The sequence below is a fragment of the Kogia breviceps genome, chromosome 19 (assembly GCF_026419965.1).
Source record: "Kogia breviceps isolate mKogBre1 chromosome 19, mKogBre1 haplotype 1, whole genome shotgun sequence".
Taxonomy (NCBI): domain Eukaryota; kingdom Metazoa; phylum Chordata; class Mammalia; order Artiodactyla; family Physeteridae; genus Kogia; species Kogia breviceps.
Genome location: NC_081328.1, coordinates 12,502,485 through 12,523,987, shown reverse-complemented (window position 1 = coordinate 12,523,987; position 21,503 = coordinate 12,502,485). Strand labels below are relative to the sequence as shown.

The 21,503-nt window shown below is 61.5% G+C and overlaps 2 protein-coding genes across 5 annotated transcripts; both read left to right on the top strand.

Annotated features, from left to right (window-relative positions):
* Positions 1-1,569: 1,569 nt before the first annotated feature.
* On the top strand, positions 1,570-12,677 carry WDR81 (WD repeat domain 81). 2 transcript variants are annotated; one of them, XM_059046630.2, is made up of 10 exons: positions 1,570-5,497; positions 6,251-6,358; positions 6,612-6,802; positions 6,916-7,106; positions 7,357-7,522; positions 7,601-7,766; positions 8,452-9,141; positions 9,766-9,911; positions 10,203-10,382; positions 11,438-12,677. In XM_059046630.2, exons 1-10 carry the CDS (start codon positions 1,810-1,812, stop codon positions 11,756-11,758), a joined length of 5,847 nt encoding a protein of 1,948 aa, XP_058902613.1. In that variant the 5' UTR covers positions 1,570-1,809; the 3' UTR covers positions 11,759-12,677. The 2 variants fall into 2 exon arrangements, 1 of the variants encoding a protein (XP_058902613.1); XR_010838110.1 differs by having other exon boundaries at positions 1,710-5,497; positions 8,452-9,155.
* A 75-nt stretch (positions 12,678-12,752) lies between these two features.
* Positions 12,753-20,652, top strand: SERPINF2 (serpin family F member 2). 3 transcript variants are annotated; one of them, XM_067022052.1, is made up of 10 exons: positions 12,753-12,836; positions 14,815-14,881; positions 15,026-15,064; positions 15,150-15,212; positions 15,492-15,693; positions 16,153-16,296; positions 16,443-16,646; positions 17,089-17,231; positions 18,693-18,897; positions 19,528-20,652. In XM_067022052.1, the coding sequence occupies exons 2-10, from the start codon at positions 14,819-14,821 to the stop codon at positions 19,938-19,940; spliced, it is 1,476 nt and encodes a 491-aa protein (XP_066878153.1). In that variant the 5' UTR covers positions 12,753-12,836; positions 14,815-14,818; the 3' UTR covers positions 19,941-20,652. The 3 variants fall into 3 exon arrangements, with proteins under 3 accessions (XP_066878153.1, XP_058902738.1, XP_066878152.1); XM_059046755.2 differs by lacking the exon at positions 12,753-12,836 and adding an exon at positions 13,337-13,409; XM_067022051.1 differs by lacking the exon at positions 12,753-12,836 and adding an exon at positions 13,619-13,654.
* Positions 20,653-21,503: the final 851 nt, after the last annotated feature.

Below are 21,503 nucleotides of genomic sequence, written 5' to 3'. Positions count from 1 at the left end.
CCTGGCTCCTAATCAGCGCTCATAAGTGGTGGTTGTGGGACTTCCCTGGTGGCTCAGTGGTTGGGAATCTGCCTGCCAATGCAGGGGACACGGGTTGGATCCCTGGTCCGGGAAGATCCCACGTGCTGCAGAGCAACTAAGCCCGTGCGCCACGACTACTGAGCCTGTGCGCCACAACTACTGAGCCTGTGCTCTAGAGCCCGCGTGCCACAACTACTGAAGCCCGTGCGCCTAGAGCCCCGTGCTCTGTAACAAGAGAAGCCACAGCAATGAGAAGCCCACACACCGCAACGAAGAGGAGCCCCCGCTCTCCACAACTAGAAAAAGCCCATGTGCAGCAAGGAAGACCCAATGCAGCCAAAAATGAAAAATAAATAAATTTTTTAAAAAAACGGTGGTTGTAAGTTATTACTGCCCAAGGTCATGTGACCAAGTACATCAGGGGCTTCGGCTGCCCCTTCAAGAAAGATAGATGGAATTAGATCATGGCTGAGCCATTCCTGTCTCCTCTCGAATTAGGACTTTATTTTTTTCTTAAGTGCCTTTATGGAGCTCCCACATCTCCACACCAGACTCCTACATGAGGCAAACTCTCCTTCCAGGAGTGGGACTCAAGAAACAGACAGTGGGTTTGCCGCAGACAACGGCCTATCAATCCTGCAAATGAGTCAGAACTGAGGACCCCTTGAAGGAGTCCTGTAGTTTTGGTGCCAGCTCACTGGTTTCCGCTCCCTGTCCGTGCTGCACCCTCCCCCCAGCCACCGTGGCATCTGCAAGGCTCTGACCACAGCAAGCAGGCTCTGCAGCAAAGCAGAGGCAGATCTTCAACAGGAAGTCTTGGGGGAACGTTTCCTCCCACGAACTCCAGGCCTTTGACCTGGGCCTCTTCTCTCCCCCAGATTGCCCAGAATTTAAAAATAAATAAATAAATAAAAAGAGGTGTTAAGAGGTCTGTCAGTGGGGAGGACTCCGGGGAAAAGGATCTGTGCACCACCTTCTAAGTCTCCATTCTGCCCCTTGGACAAGCGTCTTTGGAGGCTCTTGGTTTTCACCTGTAAAATATAAATAGTAACCGTCCCTCCTACCTCACGGAGTGTTGTGAGGGCCAAATGGAATGTTACTGATGAAATATTTTGGAAAACTAAAAGCTCTTTTTTTTTGGTAGGCAGCATGGAGGTGGTAAAGGGACTTATGTCAAAAGTCCCATCTCGGCTTCGGGTTTCTTCTCGGTAAAAACCAGAGGGAGGTGGGGTGGTGGCAAGGGACGGTCGGCCACTTAAAGTCGGCCATCTCTAGGGAAAGCCTCCCTAGGTCCGCGACCCAGCACAGGAAGGAGGAAGTAGGGAGGGGAGGGGAAATCCCGTGGGTCGCTCAGTATCCCCCCTCCCCTGCCCCTCTCACCCCGAGGAAGCGAAGCCGCCACCAGGCCCAGCAGAGCGCTGGCAAGGAGGGCGCCGAGGCCGGCCGGGCGGTGGCGCGGGCGGGAGGCGGGGTCCCCCGGACCAGTCGAGCCACGTGCGGTTGTTTCCGTGCTGGGGCGATCACGTGAGCAGCGTCAGCTGACCCGTCACGGTGGAGCCCGGCGGTGGCGCCCCGCATCCCCCGCCCTGCCGCTCCCGGAGTGCGGGACCTTGCTGAGGGGTAAGTGCGCCCCCGCGCCCCCTCTGTCTCCGGCCCACCCCCGCCTCCTCCGCCCCAGCCCCTGTCCCTCTCCCATCCCCACCCACCCGGCTTGGCACTCCGGAAGCTGTGGCGAGGAGGGCCGTGGCCGGGCTCAGCCCCGCGCCACCCCCAGGCGGCCAGGAGGGGATGGCCCTGGGGAGCAGGAGGCGGGAAGTCGCTCTTACCACCGAGGCCGAGGGCTGGTCACCGCCCCCGAGCCCCGACATGGAGGAGCTGCTCCGGAGCGTGGAGAGAGACCTGAACATCGATGCCCGGCAGCTGGCTCCAGCCCCGGGGGGCACCCACGTGGTGGCCCTAGTGCCTGCGCGCTGGCTGGCCAGCCTCCGCGAGCGCCGGCTGCCCCCGGGACCGTGTCCCCGCGCGGAAGGCCTGGGCGAAGCGGAAGTCAGAACTCTCCTGCAGCGCTCCGTGCAGAGGCTGCCGCCCGGTTGGACGCGAGTGGAGGTCCACGGGCTGCGGAAACGGAGGCTCTCTTACCCGCTGGGCTCCCTGCCTTTTGAGGAGGGGTCCGGCAGCCCGGAAACCCTCACTCGCTTCATGCAGGATGTGGCTGCCCAGAATTATCGCAACCTGTGGCGCCACGCATATCACACTTACGGGCAGCCCTATAGTCATAGCCCGGCCCCTGCAGGTGTCCCTGCCCTGGACTCAGTACGACAAGCTCTGCAGAGGGTCTATGGTTGCCCCTTCCTGCCAGTGGGCGAAGCTACCCAGTGCCCATCACATGCCAGAGATGGCCCCTGTCCTCCTCGGGGCAACCCTGCCTCTCCCAGTCTTCTGAGAGCTGAGGCTCTGCTGGAGTCACCAGAGATGTTGTATGTGGTGCACCCCTATGTGCAGTTCTCCCTGCATGATGTGGTCACCTTCAGCCCCGCCAAGCTAACCAACAGCCAAGCCAAGGTGCTCTTCATTCTCTTCCGCGTGCTGAGGGCCATGGATGCCTGTCACCGCCAGGGACTGGCCTGTGGGGCCCTATCTTTGCACCACATCGCTGTGGATGAGAAGCTTTGCAGTGAGCTACGGCTGGACCTGAGTGCTTACGAGAAGCTCAGAGAGGATGAGGATGAGGAGATCTCTGTAGCAAGAAATGGGGCAGGCATTGAGCCTGGAGAGGAGGGAGGAGGGGGACCTGGGTGTCCCACCTGCCAGGAGGAACTTAGGGACCTCGTGCTAGACTGGGTCCATGGCCGCATCAGCAACTTCCACTACCTCATGCAGCTGAATCGCTTGGCAGGTCGGCGGCAGGGGGACCCCAACTACCACCCAGTGCTGCCCTGGGTGGTGGACTTCACCACGCCCCGGGGGCGCTTCCGAGACCTGCGCAAGTCCAAGTTCCGCCTCAACAAGGGGGATAAACAGCTGGACTTCACGTATGAGATGACGCGGCAGGCGTTTGTGGCAGGTGGCGCCGGGGGCGGGGAGCCACCGCACGTTCCTCACCACATCTCTGACGTGCTTTCTGACATCACATACTATGTGTACAAGGCTCGGCGCACACCCCGGTCGGTGCTCTGTGGACACGTGCGGGCGCAGTGGGAGCCCCATGAGTATCCGGCAAGCATGGAGCGTATGCAGAGCTGGACACCTGATGAGTGCATCCCCGAGTTCTACACCGATCCCTCCATCTTCTGCTCCATCCACCCTGACATGCCTGACCTGGACGTGCCGGCCTGGTGCAGCTCCAGCGAGGAGTTCGTGGCTGCCCACCGGGCGCTGCTGGAGAGCCGAGAGGTGTCCCAGGACCTACACCACTGGATTGACCTCACCTTTGGCTACAAACTCCAGGGCAAGGAGGCCGTGAAGGAGAAGAATGTCTGTCTGCACCTGGTGGACGCCCACACTCACCTGACCAGCTACGGCGTGGTGCAGCTCTTCGATCAGCCGCACCCCCGGCGCCTGGCCGGGGCCCCTGCCCTTGCCCCTGAACCTCCACTCCTCCCCAGGCTGTTGTTCCAGCCCATCCAGGAGAGCACAGGCCGGGAGGACTTACCAGCGCAGCTTACGAATGGAACGGGCAGGCCAGTTTTGGAAGCCACTCCCCGTGAGGCTGCCTGGGCCAGGGACAGGCCCGTGGTGGGGGAGGATGACTTGGAGCAGGCCACAGAAGCTCTGGATTCCATCTCCCTCACCGGGAAGGCAGGTGACCAGCTGGGCCCCTCTTCCTCCTCCTCCTCCTCCTCCTCCTCCTCTTCTAGTCAAGCCCCTCCAGGCCTCCTGCCTTTCTCAGGGGCCTCAGCCTCTCGAGCAGGCCGCCGGAACAAAGCTGCTGGGGTAGACCCCGGGGAAGGTGAGGAGGGCAAGATTCTTCTTCCGGAGGGCTTCGGTCCTCTGCAGGCTCTGGAAGAGTTGGAGAAACTGGGCAACTTCTTGACCAAAGGCCTCGGGGGCCGCTTGGAGGTGCCTCAGCAGCCCCAGGTCCAGCGAGCTGTGCAGCTACGGGACCTCTTCCATCGGGACATGCAGGCGCTGGGTGTCCTGTTGGCTGAGATGGTGTTTGCCACCAGGGTCCGGACACTGCAGCCTGATGCGCCTTTGTGGGTACGCTTCGAGTCTGTTCGGGGGCTCTGCACACGCCATCCCAAGGAGGTCCCTGTGTCTCTGCAGCCTGTGCTGGACACGCTCCTGCAGCTCAGTGGCCGTCAAGGCCCCGTGGTTGCAGGGAGGGGCAAGCTGGGCCCGCTGTTCGAGTACAGGCCCGTCTCCCAGGGATTGCCCCCGCCCTGCCCGGCCCAGCTCCTCAGCCCCTTCAGCTCCGTGGTTCCCTTCCCTCCTTACTTCCCTGCGCTGCACAAGTTCATCCTCTTGTACCAGGCAAGGCGCGTGGAGGACGAGGCCCAGGGGCGGGAGCTGGTCTTTGCTCTGTGGCAGCAACTGGGTGCAGTTTTGGGTGACATCACCCCCGAGGGCCTGGAGATCTTGCTGCCTTTTGTGCTGTCACTCATGTCTGAGGAGCACACGGCCGTGTATACGGCCTGGTACCTATTTGAACCTGTCGCCAAGGCACTGGGCCCCAAAAACGCTAACAAGTACCTACTGAAGCCTCTCATTGGTGCCTACGAGAGCCCCTGCCGGCTACACGGGCGCTTCTACCTGTACACCGACTGCTTTGTGGCCCAGCTCATGGTGCGGCTGGGCCTGCAGGCCTTTCTCGTCCACCTGCTGCCCCATGTCCTGCAGGTGCTGGCGGGTGTGGAGGCCTCCCAGGAGGAGAGCAAGGGCCTGGCGGGGGCTGCAGAGGATGAGGAAAGTGGGCTCCCGGGGGCCAGGCCTAGCTCCTGTGCCTTTGGGGAGGAGATCCAGATGGATGGGGAGCCTGCCGCCTCCTCGGGCCTGGGGCTGCTGGACTACACGTCTGGCGTCAGCTTCCACGACCAGGCCGACCTCCCTGAGACAGAGGACTTCCAGGCCGGGCTCTACGTGGCCGAGTCCCCTCAGCCCCAGGAGGCTGAGGCTGTGAGCCTGGGCCGGCTGAGCGACAAGAGCAGCACCAGCGAGACCTCCCTGGGCGAGGAGCGGGTGGCCGACGACGGGGGCGCCCCGGTGGACAAGAGCAGCCTCAGGTCAGGTGACAGCAGCCAGGACTTGAAGCAAAGCGAGGGCTCCGAGGAGGAAGAGGAGGAGGAGGAAGGCTGTGTGGTGTTGGAGGAGGGGGAGGGGGAGCAAGATGAGGTCCCCGAGGCGTCTGAGCTCACGCTGTCCAACACGGTGCTGTCCATGGACACGGTTGTGGCCGGTGACGGTGGGGCTGACGGGGAGGAAGAAGAGGAACCACTGAGCGAGCAGTCGGAGGGCAAAGAGCAGAAGATCCTTCTTGGTGAGTTCTCAGGCCTGGAGGTGTTGGTCTAACAGTCATCATGTGCGGGGCCCCTGCCCTGTGCCAAGCAGTGGGTCGACCAGATCCACGCGCAGCAGAGCCATGGGCCTGCCCTCCTGGAGCTCACGTCCATGCTGTAGGCAGTCTTCCGTAAGCACGAGTTCTGTTAGTGCTACGAACAACGTGGCTGGCTACCATGAGGGAATATAACATGGGCTTAGATCTCATTTTCAGGGGTCAGGGAAGGCTTCCGTGGAAGTAGGGCCTGCGGAGGTTCAGTGAGGAGGAGGTAGCTGGGCAAAAATGGTAGGCTCTGCGGTGGGAAAAGAGTGTCCCAGGCAGAGGGAACAGCATGTGCGAGGCTCTGAGGCTGTCACGGTTCCATTAAAGAATCTGTGAAAGGCCGGTGTGGTTAGACCGAGAGAGTGAAGAGAAGCGGAAGGGGAAGAGGCCAGAGGGGGTGGTAGCCAGGGCCTCATTTCAGAGCTGGGGGAGATTCACTGAAAGGGTCACCTTCCTCTACTCGGTATTCCCTAGTAGAGGTGCCTGGAGCAGCCCCAAAGCCAGACGCCCCCAGGCCAGCTCTGCCGCTGCTAAAGGGAGGGTGGTGGCGTGGGGTGGCCAGGCGCTGGCTGGGCTCCTGGGCAGAGTTGGAGTCCGCGTCGGCTAGGCGGGGTCCGTGGGGTGGGGTGGGGTGGGGTGGGGTGGGGTGGGGGTTATCTGATGAGCTCAGGGCCCGCTCCCGCCCTGCAGATACGGCCTGCAAGATGGTCCGCTGGCTGTCCGCCAAGCTCGGCCCCACCGTGGCCTCTCGCCACGTGGCCCGGAACCTGCTCCGCCTGCTGACGTCGTGTTATGTTGGTAAGGCCGGGGATGGGGCTTCCCCCAGCCCTTTGCCCATCTTCGGCCCCCTGTAGCGGATCCTTCCCACTTTCACCTCGGACCACCTCCTGGCCCGGTCCTGGGTCCCGGTCGGTAAGCTCCTTCCTTCCTTGGGTGAGGCACGGGGAGACCCCAAGCTAGAGTGAGCAGGAGTGGTCACCACAGTCCCTGAAGGCCCACCTCCCTCCTGCCCTCCACTAGCTACTCAAGGCTGCTGGCCCTTCCTTGGCAGGGCCCACGCGGCAGCAGTTCACCGTGAGCAGCGGCGAGAGCCCCCCGCTGTGTGTGGGCAACGTCTACCAGAAGAGACCAATACTGGGCGATGTGGTATCGGGACCCGTGCTCAGCTGCCTCCTCCACGTGGCCCACCTGTACGGGGAGCCCGTCCTCACCTACCAGTACCTGCCCTACATCAGCTACCTGGTCAGTCACCGTTTGGCAGCCGGGGTCTGGGTGGCTGAGGGCCAACCCAGGACCTCTCTGGGTTCCCGGTGGTCTGTGAGGCAACCTGGCCCTCATCTGCTCTGTGGCCCTAGGTGGCTCCGGGTAGCACCTCAGGCCCCAGTCGACTGAACAGCCGCAAGGAGGCGGGGCTGCTGGCAGCGGTGACTCTGGCCCAGAAGATCATCGTGTACCTCTCGGACACCACCCTCATGGACATCCTGCCCCGTATCAGCCACGAGGTCCTGCTGCCTGTGCTCAGCTTCCTCACTTCCCTCGTCACGGGGTAGGGCCCCGCGCCACCCCACAGGGGAGCAGCCCAGCTGAGGGGGCGACCTGGGGTGCGGGGCGTCAGGAGTCCGGGTTCTCATCCCAGCTGGGTGACCCTGAGCAAGTCACACGTGTCTGTGCCTTCGTTTCCTCGTCTGGTCTGGACCAGCTGGTCTTACAGCTCCTTTCGTTTACAGCTTTGGGTAGATCTGGGAAAGCCCTGCAGAGTCAGTGGGGGCTGGAGCTTGAATAAGCTCTATTTCCAGGTTCCCAAGTGGAGCCCAGGCCCGGACTGTCCTGTGTATGAAAACCATTAGACTCATCGCCCTCATCTGCCTGCGCATCGGACAGGAGATGGTCCAGCAGCACCTGAGCGAGCCCGTGGCCACCTTCTTTCAAATCTTCTCTCAGCTGCATGAGCTTCGGCACCAGGTGGGCAGGCCTACCTGGCTGGGGTGGGCTGGCCGGGGGCCGTGGCCTCCGCTGACTCCCCGGGCTTCCTGCCCACAGGAGCTGAAGCTGGAGTCCGTGGGCCGCGGTGAGGGCCAGCTGCCAAAGGTGGCCTTCTCCGATGGGCAGCTGCGGCTGGTGGACCCCACCCTGCTGGACGAGCTGCAGAAGGTGTTCACCTCGGAGATGGCGTATACGATCTACGTGCCCTTCTCCTGCCTGTTGGGTACTGGCCCATCACGTCCCCTCCCAGCCTCTGTGGCTACAGCTCTTCCCCTGGGAGGACCCCATGCTCCGCCAGCCCCTAGAGTCAGGAGTGGGTGTTAAGCACCGTTCTCTGGGTCAGAGCAAAGGGATTTGGCCTTAGGCCCCTGAGTCCCAGTGACATATAAACAGGGATTGAGCTTTGGCCAGCAAGGAGGCACGGGAGCAGCCTGGCCTGTCCGTGGGGCAGGCAGGGGAGTCAGGCTGCCGGACTGACGTCTTAGCAGCTGTCTGAGAGGAACGTGCAGCCCACCGTTCCCGCAGCTTCCCGTAGAGGCCGGGCCCTGTGCCAAGCGTCTACGTGTGTCATCGCCCTGAATAGGATGAACAGCCCCTGTCAGATATGGTGTCATCCCACCACTGAAGTCTAGGCTGTGGGAGGGAGAGCATGACCCGTCTTGTTCGCCCTCCTGTTTCTGATGCCCAGCATGGCACGCAGCACGTGTGGAAGAGGCTCACGTGTCCACACTGAAGGAATGAATCCACGTTTTCCTGGGGAGGAAGCAGGCTCAGAGATGAAGAGTTACTCGCTTAGAGTTGCACAGACAGTACCTGCCCTGCCTTCTGTGGTTCCCAAGCCCTTGGGTGGGTGGTGACAATCTCTTGCCGTCTCCCCTAATCTCAGGACCTCTCCCGCTCCCGTCCAGGTGACATCATCCGGAAAATCGTCCCCAACCACGAGCTGGTGGGGGAGCTGGCGGGGCTGTATCTGGAGAGCATGAGCCCAAGCAATCGCAGCCCTGCCGGCGTGGAGCCCACCGCGCCCAGCACCGGCCCTGAGTGGGACCCCCAGGGTGGGGGCTGCCCCCAGGACGATGGCCACTCGGGGACCTTTGGGAGCGTCCTGGTCGGGAACCGCATCCAGATCCCCGATGACTCCCAGCTTGAGAGCCCCGGCCCGCTGGGCCCCATCTCCGGGCTGGGTGGCGGGGCCCTCGGCAACCGGAGCGAGGAGAACGTGCTGAAGCGAGAGCTGCCGCGGAGCGCGCACGGGCTGAGTGGGAACTGGCTGGCGTACTGGCAGTACGAGATCGGCGTGAACCAGCAGGATGCCCACTTCCGCTTCCACCAGATCCGCCTGCAGAGCTTCCCCGGCCACTCCGGGGCCGTCAAGTGTGTGGTGCCCCTGAGCAGCGAGGACTTCTTCCTGAGTGGCAGCAAGGACCGCACCGTGCGCCTCTGGCCCCTCTACAACTCTGGGGACGGCACCAGTGAGACGGCCTCACGCCTCGTCTATGCCCAGCACCGCAAGAGTGTCTTCTTCGTGGGCCAGCTTGAGGCCCCGCAGTGTGTGGTGAGCTGTGACGGGGCTGTGCACGTCTGGGACCCCTTCACAGGTGAGCGGGCCCAGGTGAGGCCTGTTCTGTTGCTGCTGTCCTGTATTGCACCAAGGGTGGTGGGTTGGGGTAAAATGGTATGTGGTTGAGGGTGACCCGCTGAGGCCACGGAGAGGAGCATCTAAGAGTCGGACTCTGTCACACCCAAGTTTGAATCGGCTCTGCCAACGTACCTGCCGAGTGACCTTGAGCAAGTCGCTCTGCTGCTGGAAGTATCCGTTTTCCTATCTGCAAAATGGGAATCAGAACAGCCGCTTTAGAAGATAATGCAATAGGGGTTTGGCTTAACATGGAGCACATAGTACCTGGGTGGTAAACGGTTGCTCACTTATTTTTTGTCACCGTTGTAGGCAGAAATAAGGTTCAAAAGCACGGGCGAGGAGGTAGAGTAGCATTGAGGTAGGTGGTGGGGAGGTGGCTTTCGGCGGGGATGCTGTGTGAAGAGAGGGGCCTGGCTTGGCCATGGAAGTAGGAAGGTGGGAGGGTCAAGAAACATCTTTAGCAGCATTTATTGAGGTTTCCTGGGATGTGGGAGGCAGGTACAGGGTGGGTTGGGGGGATAGGAGGAGTCGGGGCTCTTCCATCAGTGGCTGGGACACAGATCACCGTGCCGTTCCTTCCCAGGGAAGACCCTTCGCATGGTGGAGCCGTCGGACAGCCGGGTGCCCCTGACTGCTGTGGCTGTCATGCCCGCCCCCCACTCCAGCATCACCATGGCCAGCTCTGACTCCACCCTGCGCTTTGTGGACTGCCGGAAGCCTGGCCTGCAGGTCAGGGGCATATCCTGTTCCCTGAGCCCCGGCCTGGGTGCCTGGCAGGGAGGAGAGACCCCTGAAGAGAGGAGGCCAGGGCAGAGTTTCTCTTTGGTGACAGATCATCCGCAGCAGCAGACCCTGGGGGTTGGGGGGTGGGACTCGGGCTCTGGGAGTTGGGGAGCCCCCCCTCGATGGGGGACGAGGGTCAGGCCTTCCAGCTGTGTGGGTTGGGGGATGAACTGGACCTCGGGGAGATGCGGGTTGGAGCAGGCGGTGGCGCCTCAGCGTGTCTTCCTCTGCCCGCAGCATGAGTTCCGCCTGAGCAGCGGGCTGAACCCTGGGCTTGTCCGCTCCCTGGCTGTCAGCCCCAGCGGCCGGAGCGTGGTGGCCGGCTTCTCCTCGGGCTTCATGGTGCTCCTGGACACCCGTACGGGCCTGGTTCTGCGTGGCTGGCCTGCCCATGAAGGGGACATCCTGCAGATCAAGGTGACAGACCAGGTTCCCTTCCCCTCCAGGCTGACTGCTCCAGCCCTCACCTCTGCTTAGAGCCCACCCAGGACAGGCTCCAGCTGACCTCCCTTATACCTGCCCGAGGACTGATGGTCAGGGAGGGTCAGGAGCCAGCTGCACCACGGGGGCCTCGGCAGGAGGCTGGCCGCTGGCTGGAACCGGGGGGCCGAGCTGAGCCTGCTGCTTCCTGGTGATGTTCTAATGAGTAACCCTTGTCCATATTTGCCTTGCTTGGAGGATCAGGGGTCGGGCCCTGTCCATGACCCAGTCAGGTTAAATAAAGCTCAGCTGGGAGGCTGTTTACTGCCCCCAGACCACTGAGCAGAGTCCATGCCCCCAGCTGGGCCGTCCCGGTGTGGGCAGGGGCGGATCGGGCATGGGAATCCTGCGCCCACCTCCACCCCCAGCCCATTTTCAATCACAGACATCAGGGAACAGCTCAGGGAGGTGCAGGAGGGGAGGAACAGGGGTCTTTGTGGGAGGATTTTTCCAGGCAGCTGGGACTCCCTCCCCATGCTAAGTTGCAGCCAGGGGACATGCACTGCCACTGCTGGAGGCAGGCAGCCCCTGGTTCCCTCCGGGGCCCCCCAGGGGATCCTAGGTTCTGGGTGCCTCTGAATTCTGACTTTCCAAGAAAGCATCGGGAGGTCTCTGGGGTCAGCCCGGGTGTTAATCCTGGCTCTGCCACTTATTGGTTCTGTGACCTTGTATGATTACTTAACTTTCCTGAGCCTCAGTGTTTCCCTCTGTAAAATGGGAACAATGACAACACCTTCCTCATAGAGTTGTTATGAAGATTAACCATGGTAAGACGTTTAACGTACCTCATACAATGCTTGACATAGTAAGTGCCCAAATTATAATGACGACTAGGTTGGTGACACTTAATCTATTCCTGTTAACCAACGTTAATATAACGTGGGAGGGTGGCAGCCTGTCCCCGGCTCAGGGCGCCCTGTCTTCCTGGGAGATGCTGTGGGAGGAAACAGGAAGACCCTGGGTCCTGCTGAGGCTCTGCTCTCCCCGGGCAGGCGGTGGAGGGCAGTGTCCTGGTCAGCTCCTCCTCTGACCACTCCTTGACTGTCTGGAGGGAGCTGGAGCAGAAGCCCACGCATCACTACAAGTCAGCATCCGACCCTATCCACACCTTCGACTTGTACGGCAGTGAGGTGGTAACCGGCACCGTGGCCAACAAGATCGGCGTCTGCTCCCTGCTTGAGCCGCCTTCCCAGGCCACCACCAAGCTCAGCTCCGAGAACTTCCGCGGCACGCTCGCCAGCCTGGCCCTGCTGCCCACCAAACGCCACCTCCTGCTGGGCTCAGACAACGGGGTCATCCGCCTCCTGGCATAGTCCGAGGCGAGAGCTGGCCAGGCGGAGGTGGGCACACGTCCTCCGGGAGTCCATCCCTCACCTTTGTTTCCCCAGCAGCATCCCTCCTGGCAAGCCTCAGGCTCCACCCATGCCCTGGGTACCCGCGTGGCCTGCCGGCTAAGGTGGCGTGGAGGTCTGGGCTCCTGAACCCCCAGAGCCCCTGAGGCTGCCAGAAGGGATCTCGTTCATGGCTTGGGGCGAATGCTGCTCCACCGAGCCAGTAGGAAGCAAGAGGGAGAGCCTGGGGAAAGCATCGCTGCCCTCTCTTCTCCCCAGCTCCACCCTCCGCATCCACATGGGGACAGGAAGCTCTGGGAAGGGGAAGGGAGACTCTCCCTGCCTAGCCAGTCTCCAGCCACAGCACCCCTTGCTGGGCTCTCTCAGCCCCTGTCCTGCAAGGACCGGGACGCCACCCCAGCCCGGGACACTGATGGTGCTTGGACTCCAGCCTCTAAGGGCTGGCCATGGTTCAGGAGTTAGGGGCCTTGGGCGGGGGTTTAAGTGTCCTCCCAGTCAGGCCCTGCCCAGTGTGGGACCAGTAGGGGAAGAAAGAGGGCAGGACCAAAGGAGAGAAGATGGACTGGGCCCGCTGGTGCCTGCCAGGAGCGACCCCATGCCTTGCCTGCCCACCTGTCAACACAGTGTTTGTGCCTTGAGCTGGTGAGAGAGCCCCTGGGTCCAGAGCCCCTGGGGGAGCAGGTCCAAGACCCTGAAAGAAGGGGCAAGAAGGATCATCTCTGCATCTCAGGTCTCCCTCCCCCAGGGGACAGGAAGACCCAGGCATCCCCGGGTCCTCACATTCTGGAGCAGAGATGAGGTCTGAGGCTGGGCCTTTGCTGCCTTCTCACTATTTGCAATAGATGTAAATATGATCAATAAATTCTTTGGAAGAGCCGTCGGACCGAGTGAGGCTTCTCTTTTTTCAGCCATGCAGTGGAAGCACGGAGCCTCAACCCCTGGACCACCAGGGAGGTCCCTGAGTGAGGCTTTTCCTGACGACGGTGCCAGGGTGGGGAAAAGTTGAAACCCTGCAGCTTTCCGGGACAGCGAGGAGAGGGTGAGGAGGTGGGGAGGCAGCCTGATCACTGTTCTTCAGGCGGTACAGGGTACAGGGCTTCTGGTTCGTGCAGCCTCAGGCCAGTTTCCAGAGCCCTCACCCTTGAGGAGGGTGAGGAGGTATTGCTCCCGATGAAGTAGGGTGCTGGGAGAGGCTGTGTCCCTCCGCATCTTTTCTCTCCCCACCCCTGCCTTCTGGACCAGGCTGGAGGCATCCAACCAGGAGCCTGGGCATGTGAGGGTTGAGGGTTGGCATCCTATCCTGGGTTCCCCGCGTAGTCTCTTGCAGCTTCCGCTTCCCTCCTCTTGGGAGGGGGAGGCAGTTATGGGGGAGAGGAAAGGACATTGGAAGTAGGAACCTGGCTGTAACTCTGAGCCCAGCTCTGTGTCCTCGGGCAGGTCACACGGCTTCTCTGAGCCTGACTAAGACAGGGATAACCTCTCACTTCACGGGGTCACTGGAAGGCCCCTGTCCTTCCTGGATCTGCCCTCCGGCTGAGGACAGCCTCATCGACCGTCTCTTGAACCTCCTTTCTCCAGGCTCAAGTGGGACCCACATCTACGGGGGTTCCAGGTAGCTGTCCCAGTATTAGATGCCTTGGTGGGAAAGGGGTTTTCGGTCCCAATATCAATGTTTAACCGGATGTGCAGGTCAATATTTACCAGAAGAGAAAGCAATTGGAACAGGGGTTGGCTGAGAGCAAAGGTCCTGGTGGGAGGGGAGGGCTCCGCTGGGCTGGCTGGAACCCGGGCAGAGCGTGGGGAGCACCCAAGTGGGGCCAGAGGGACATCGTGTGCAGCAGCAAGGAGCCTGCCGAGGTAAGACGGGTGGCTTGGCCTGGAGCTGCCCACCTCGCCGAGGGGGTCTGGGCTGAGTTTATTCAGGAGACCTGTCACTTCTCCGCCTCCTGGGGTGATGACGAACCAAGGTGGAGGTTCTGGGGCGGGGGTCCCTCTGGGAAGTGAAAGACTGGAAACCTTTTCTTGCCAGGAAGATTCAAAAGCCCAGGTTGGAGATCAGGGCCCTGGCCAAGGGTCCTTGTGTGGGATGGGGACGGGGCCAGGGGTGATAGAAGGATGCTTGAGATGGGGGCGGGGTGGGTGTGTGTGAGACCTGCTCCGAGGCCGGACCAAGACCTGCCCATCCCCACCTGCCAGCCTGGCTTCCCGGAGCCAGCCTGGGGCAGAGAGGGGGACAGGTCTTGTGTTTTCCATAAGTCCAAAGGTGGCTCTGGCCAGAGTCATTCATTGGGCTCTGCTGTTGGGTCAACAAGGCCAGTCTCTGGCCCAGCCCACCACCACCCCTGCTGAGACCACGGTCCCGTCCACCCTTGTGGGCAAGAGCAGACCAGCCAGAAAAGGTGGGCCAATGGACAGCCGGTTGGATAGGAGCTCCGGGATGGGAGCCCCGGTACGGAGGAGGCTTCAGGGCAGGCCTCCCAGAAGAGGGCCCTTGGGCTAGACTGACAGACAGCCATTGCTGAGCGCCAGGCCGTGTAGTCAGGGCTCACGAAGGCTGACTTCGGTTGGTCCCCGCAATACACATGGGTAGAGGTAGGGACTTTTGCCACCGTTTTACAAGATGAGGCAAAGCCCAGAGGGGTTAAGGGAGACGTCCTACGTCCTCTGCCAAGAGGCACAGCCTGGATTCCAACCCAGGTCTGACTCACAACACCAGGCCTTGAAGAATGGGGACAATTTTTTGTTTGGGTAATATTTTCCCCCTATGAACAAAAACATTTTCAGTGCGTGAAAAGTGAACAGCCAGAAAACACAGAGCGGAAAAAGCAAGCCAGGGGGGAGTTCAAGCGATTCACCGCTCAGGGCGCTGTGCTTTGGGCGTGTGTGCTGCCCCTGTCGCTGTCCCCTCCTTGGTGATGGCTCAGGACTTTGGCTGAGCCACGAGGGTGAGCGTGAGGGTGGGAATTCCACGGCGGGCTGGGCGCGAGGAAGGAACGGAGGCTTCCCGTCCCGCACAGGAACATGGCGCTGCTCTGGGGGCTCCTGGTGCTCAGCTCGTCCTGCCTGCAAAGCCCCTGCTCAGCGGTGAGCCTGGGCCGCGGTCTGGGTGGGGCAGGGGAGGCGGCTGTGGGAGAGGCCAGGGGTGTCGGGGAAAGAGGAGGGGGGCAGGGTCGAGGGAGGTCTTGGCTTTAGGGGTTCCCTTGCCTCTCCTCGTTCCTTTCTCAACAGTTCTCTCCCGTGAGCGCCAGGGAGCCCTTGGGCCTGCAGGTACTGGGGAGAGAGAGGCACGCTGGTGCAGGGTGGGGAGACCTGCGGGAAGGGTTGCTCTCCATCTGCTTCCTCCTTTCTTCAGCTGGTGAGCGGGCAGACCCAGCAGAAGCTACCCCCACTTGCCCTCCTCAAGTTGGACAACCAGGTACAACCAGGTGGGGCTGGGGAAGAGTGGGCGGGGCCTGAGGGAGGAGGGCCATCAGCAGGAGAGAGGAAATGGGGGGAGGGTGGCAGTGAGGCTGAGGCCTGAAGGGAGAGGGTGGGGGGGGCCGGGGGAAGGGACCTAGTCCCCCGAATGCCATCGCCCACGTCTGGACTGGGACAAGGCCCTGCTGTCCCCAGCACAGGGGCTTCGAAGGAGATCCTTAACGCAGAACCTGGAGCTGACCCCTTGACCCCACTGACCCCTGATCTGTCCCTGCAGGAGCCTCGTGGCCAGACTGCCCCAAAGAAGGCCCCAGGAGACTGCAAGGGGTCCCCAGACCCGGAGCAGACCCGCAGGCTGGCCCAGGCCATGATGGCCTTCACCACAGACCTCTTCTCCCTGGTGGCCCAAAGCTCCACCAGGCCCAACCTGATCCTGTCGCCTCTGAGTGTGGCCCTGGCGCTGTCTCACCTGGCACTAGGTACTGTGGGAGCACCTGTCCAGACCAGCAGAGCTGGGAGGCCAGTAGGAACTCATTACCTACCCCAGAGTTTACGAGCAGGTGCTTCCTCCATCCAGGTCACTTGGATGTTTGGTAAAAATGCAGACTCCAGTCTCTGTGAATGAGAATCCCAGGGGCTGGGCCCAGGATGTGTCTCTGGTGATTTTTGTGCAAGAATATGATAGGAACAATGTCTCCGTTGGACTGGAGGGTCTCACTGTGGGACCTTCCCCAGAGAGAGAAGGCAACCGGATGAGGTTGCCCAGATTGGCAGCAACAGAGACGAAAGTAAACCTGGGAGTCCTGTCCCTCAGACCAGTTCAGGATATGGGAGGAGAAAGTGCGGTCTCGTGGGCATGCTCGCCGTAGGTATCCAAGAGGGGTGGGAGAGGGCAGTGGGGGCGGGAAGGACCACAGCTGCTGCGTCCCCCCCGCCAGGTGCTCAGAACCAAACGCTGCAGAGGCTGCAGCAGGTGCTGCACGTGGACTCGGGGCCCTGCCTCCCCCACCTGCTCAGCCGCCTCTGCCAGGACCTGGGCCCCGGGGCTTTCCGATTGGCTGCCAGAATGTACCTGCAGAAAGGTAGGTGCTGGTGGCGGACACTCCCTAGGCTGTGCCCTGGGGTGGACAGGGGTGAGGGAGACGGGTGTGGGCTCAGGCAGCCAGTCGGAGCACAGGTGGTTGTGGGGCCCAAGTCCTGGCAACAGCCTGTGGGCCCTTCCGTGTAGGATTTCCCATCAAAGAGGACTTCTTGGAACAATCAGAACAGCTCTTTGGTGCAAAGCCCATGAGCCTGACGGGAAGGAAGAGGGATGATCTGGCAAACATCAACCAGTGGGTGAAGGAGGCCACAGAGGGGAAGATTGAAGATTTCCTCTCAGATCTGCCAGATGACACAGTGTTGCTTCTCCTCAATGCCATCCACTTCCAGGGTGCGCTCCTCCCCTTCTCGGGTCCCCGCCCGCAGACCCTACCCCTGCCCCATAGGCACGCTTTTTTCTGAGGGTCCCTTTTCCTCCCCAGGCCTGGGCCGGGAGGGTAGGAGACAGGTAATGGTGTGGCAGGGCGGAGGCCCAGGAACTGGATGAGGCTGTTGTGGAGAGAGTTCCCTAGGAGGAAACCGAGTCTTACAAAGACCCAGGGGAGGTTCCTGGGAACATGGCGGGGCAGGGGAGAACGCAGGCCCAGGTTCCGCAGTCGCTCCAGGGAACAGACCTCAGATTACCTGGGTATCACCTGGCACAGCAGCCCCTGGCGCCTGAGCCTCCACCTTTCATCCCTTAAATGGGTTCTGGGTGGGATGGGGAAGAGACCGGCGGGGTAGAATCTACCTTGGTCCCAGTCTATATGGCCCCTGCCCTCTGCTGGATTCAGGCTTCTGGAGGAGGAAGTTCGACCCGAATCTCACGCAGAGAGACACTTTCCACCTGGACGAGCAGTTCACGGTGCCGGTGGACATGATGCAAGCCCACACGTACCCGCTGCGCTGGTTTCTGCTGGAGCAGCCTGAGATCCAGGTCACCCTTGACTCCCCAGCCTGGGCTCGGGTGCTGGGAGGTGGAGAAGGGAGTGGGCACCTGTGGAGCAGACACAGGGGTCAGGGGTCACGTCGCCGGGGCAGGTGGCTCTGAAAGCTCTCGCTGTGTCCCCGTCCAGGGAAACGGAGGCTCCAGGCACGGCGGGTTTAGTGGAGCACAAGGAAACCACATCGCTGCCCTGGGGAGGGAAGACACAGAGTGCGCGAGCAAACATGAATCAACGGGATGATTTCAGATAGTGGGGGGAAAGGTATTGTAGCTAGAGCGGTCAGGGAACCTTCTTTGAGGAAGGGACACTGGGTTGAGTCCCAGGTGATCTTTGGGTATGGGGGTTTATTACAAGGACCCATGGGTCGTGGGGCAGCACAGGGCCTCAGCACCCTGAAGCCTGGGAGATGCGACCTGAGCTCTCACACGGTGCTCCTAGGAAGGGAGGATCTGATTGGGATGGATTTGTCAGCATCCTGATGGAGCATTCTGATTAGAGGGAGTGCTATGTCAAGCTATCTCAGGTGCAGCCTCCCTTGCCTCCAGCCTAAACATGGTCCTCTTGGCCTAAGCGGCTGACCCCCGGGCCAGTCGGCTGTGGCTGAGACGGCAGTGTTGGTTAGTTTCCCAAGGCCGCTTCTGAGAGGGGCTGTGGGCCAGGCAGGCCCTTGGAGCGGTGTCCCAGCTTCTCTCCGGTTCCCCCCGACACGTGGTCCATCTGGTTCACCTGCGGCTCCTTCCTGCCAGGCTGTGTCCTGCCCACCCTTCCTTCACCCTTCCGTCTCCATCCTTGGCCCTCCTTGGTCCTCCTCTTGTCTCTCCCGCCCTCTGCGGGCTGACCCGTGTAGCCAGATGCTGGCACTCGCCCTCCCGCCGCAGGGGTCCTGCCCCCTGGTGCTCTGCCTGGAGCCCGAGGAGCGACATCCACCGGGGCCCACGGAACCCAGTGGTCTTCACACTTCTTTAGCTGTGGAAACTGTGCTCACGTGAAATCGTCCCGCAAATCACAGGATAAATACACAGCCAGGCAAAGTCACCGTTGGAGGAGAGAGGAGTGGATAGGGTACCAGCCTCGGCAGCGGCTCCTCCGCGAGGGCAACCTGGTCCATTGTACGCATGGAAGTGAGAGGCGGACACAGGGGGTTCCTCAGCCTGAGTCACGGTTCAGCTGGTAGCAGAGGAGGAGAGAGAAAGCCACCAGTTACTGAGTGAGCGCCGCCTACGTGCAGACACTCGGCCAGAAGCTTTAAAAGCTTATCTCTTTCCGTCACATGTCAGCCTGCGGCGTGTGCGGGTAGTGTTACTCCACAGGTGAGGAAGTGGAGGCTCAGGGAGACCCCATACCACATGCACCTGTGGAGGATGGACTGTCTCAGGAGCGACGCTGGCCCAGTCCCCGCCTCGGCCCGGGCGCTTTCTGGTCCTCATGCTGTCTCCTTGCCTTGTCTGTAGGTGGCTCATTTCCCCTTTAAGAACAACATGAGCTTTGTGGTCCTCGTGCCCACCCGTTTTGAGTGGAACGTGTCCCAGGTGCTGGCTAACCTGAGCTGGGGCATCCTGCACCAGCCCTTGCTGCGGGAGAGGCCCACCAAGGTCCAGCTGCCTAAGCTGCATCTGAAGTACCACATGGACCTGGTGGCCATTCTCAGCCAGCTGGGTAAGGAGGCCGGGCATGGGGCAGCTCCCGGCTCAGCTGGACGGGGTGGGTAAGGAGGAAGCCCCCAGCCGGCAGGTCTGAGTCAGAGCTAGACTTGTGTCCTGGCCTTTTCTGGGGCTTAGGGAGGTGAGAGGGTTTGACAGGCACCCTCGGACTCTCTGTCCTGGGCAGGGGGGTGGGGCAAGGGAAGGCGGACCGGCTCTGCCCAAGACTGAGCATCGCAAAGAATCCTGGGTGGAGAGCCGGGGGTGGCACGTGAGCCTCGCTGGCTCTTCTGCAAGAGGCAGGAGGAGCCCAGCACGTACAGAGAGCTCAGTCTCACGGGGTGGGCAGAGGAGGAATCAGGTACTTAACCGTTCAGCGTTAAGTGATAAGACAGAGGGCTTCTCTCTAGTCCACCCAGAGAAATATTGAAAAGTCATCTGTCTGGAACCTCGGGGCAGGGGCTCAGGGAAGGCTTCCCGGAGGAAGGAGCCTTTAAGCTGATACATGGAGGTTAAAGAGGAGTTAACCAGCAGTCTGTGGGTTCAAGGTGTTCCCTGGCCGGGATGCCAGACACCCTCCCAGGCAGGTCCGTGCAGCGTATGGGGCAGAAGGCAGCTCTGACCAGCCATCTCCTGGCCTGGGCAGGCCTGCAGGAACTGTTCCAGGCCCCGGACCTGCGTGGGATCTCAGACCAGAGCCTGGTGGTGTCCAGCGTGCAGCATCAGTCCACGCTGGAGCTCAGCGAGGCCGGCGTGGAGGCGGCCGCGACCACCAGCACGGCCATGTCCCGCATGTCCCTCTCCTCCTTCAGCGTGAACCGCCCCTTCCTCTTCTTCATCCTCGAGGGCAGCACGAGCCTGCCCCTCTTTGTGGGCAGCGTGCGGAACCCCAACCCTGGGGCGCAGCCGGAACGCAAGGAGCAGCGGGATTCCCCTGACGGTGGGGACCTTGTCCAGGACCACAAAGGCTTCCCCCGCGGAGACAAGCCCTTCGGCCCTGACTTAAAACTTGCGCCCCCCTCGGAGGAGGATTACCCCCAACCTAGCAGCCCCAAGTGAGGGGCTGTGGCCGCCAGCATCCCGAGTCCCTGCTTGGACCAGCCTCTCAACTCGTGACTCTTTCCAAACAGCTTTGTGGGATTGTGGGCGGGGGCCTGGGGGGCAGCCTGGGAGAGGGGAGGAGGGGAGCCCCTCTCTCGTCTCCTCTTGGGGAGTCTGGGGAGGGGCGGCGCTTGGAGGAGGGCAGGCATCGGGCAACCACGGGCCTTGATCCCGCGTCATTTCTTCCGAAGGGGCTCAGAGGGTGTCCTCGTCTGGGGCTTGGGCGGAAGGGCAGCTGTGGATTCATTTTTGTCAGGAAGGTAGGTAGGTTGTTCCCTGAGTTGGCTGGGTCGCCTCCACGCCTGTTTACCAGAGAGGGAGGGACAGGGAGGAGTGGACACCCTGGCTGGGGAGACGGGGCGGCCCGGGGGTGCCGAGCACTGTCGTGGGGTTAGACGTGTGGGTGGAGGTCGAGCACCCCGTGCAACTGCCTCTGCCCTGAGCTGCCCAGGGCCCACCAGCCTCCAGCTCAGCCTGTCGCCTCAGTCTCCCCGCTGGTCCTCGGAGGTACCAACAGTGCCAGGACTCCCCTTTCTTCCTCTCCCCTCTGTCCCCTCTGCCTGGTGTCTCAGTGGCTGAGGGGTGGGGGGGCATTAGCTCCCGAAGGCTCTTTTGTAAAGTTTTTGTAGTGATTTTTATGCCACCTGAATAAAGAATGAATGAGCCTGTCTGCTTTGATGTCACTGTTTGGGCCGTGGGTGGGAGCAGGGGGGCTGGAGGAAGGCGGGAGGAGGCCACAGGCTGGGCCCCCGGGAGCAGCAGCCCTCTCTGTGCCACGTTTGGCTTCTGGCCACTCGCCAGCCCTTCTCCACGGTGCCGTCCCTCTGACTTCACCAGCCCTGCCCAGGGCCACCCCCTTGCCAGCCTGGCTCTGCTCTCAGCCAGTTCCTCTCTACAGACCTCAGGCAGCCGGCAACAAAGGCGACTCAGAATAGCACCAGCCTCCTGGTCTGGGAGAAGAACTGGCAATTAGGGGGCCTGAGGGGTTTCTAATTACACGCCAGCCCTTCTGCCTGGAGCTGGCGCCCGCCAGACGGGGGCGGGCAGGCTGCCTCGAGCACCAGCTCCAGCTGGAGGCTGTCAGCTCCTGAGGATTTGGTGGGGGAGCAATTGCCGGCACCTTGGCACAGGGCTGGGGTCAGCCCTTGTCTGTGAGTGCAGGGTGTCCATGTGGCCACAGCCACCTGCGGCCCTGTAGTGTGGTGGTGAAGAGCAAGACCCTAGGATGGGATCTCGCTTCTTACAAACCAGCAGTGTATGGAGATGAGAAATAAATCAACAGTGAAATACATGGTTTGTCAGAGGGTGGTGAGAGCTCTGGTGAGAAATAAAGCAAGGAAGGCCTCCCTGAGGAGGTGACTTTTGGAGCAGAGACTAGAAGGAGGCAAGGGTTGGTACCATGGGGACAAGAGTGTCCTGGGCAGAGGAGTGGGAGCTGCTCAAAAGGTTCAGGATGAGCAAGAGATCCGTGGGGCTGGAGTGGAGGGGGTGAGGGGGGAGATGTAGGAAGGAATCAGAGAG

What these genes read in the sequence shown, in the direction of transcription:
- WDR81 (XM_059046630.2), top strand. Translation starts at nt 1,810, where the DNA reads ATGGCCCTGGGGAGCAGGAGGCGGGAAGTCGCTCTTACCACCGAGGCC. An exon ending in AGAGCAGAAGATCCTTCTTG is followed by an intron (nt 5,498 to 6,250) that starts GTGAGTTCTCAG and finishes CCCGCCCTGCAG; the next exon opens with ATACGGCCTGCAAGATGGTC. An exon ending in TGCCCTACATCAGCTACCTG is followed by an intron (nt 6,803 to 6,915) that starts GTCAGTCACCGT and finishes CTGTGGCCCTAG; the next exon opens with GTGGCTCCGGGTAGCACCTC.
- SERPINF2 (XM_067022052.1), top strand. Translation starts at nt 14,819, where the DNA reads ATGGCGCTGCTCTGGGGGCTCCTGGTGCTCAGCTCGTCCTGCCTGCAA. An exon ending in GGGAGCCCTTGGGCCTGCAG is followed by an intron (nt 15,065 to 15,149) that starts GTACTGGGGAGA and finishes TCCTTTCTTCAG; the next exon opens with CTGGTGAGCGGGCAGACCCA. An exon ending in TCCTCAAGTTGGACAACCAG is followed by an intron (nt 15,213 to 15,491) that starts GTACAACCAGGT and finishes CTGTCCCTGCAG; the next exon opens with GAGCCTCGTGGCCAGACTGC.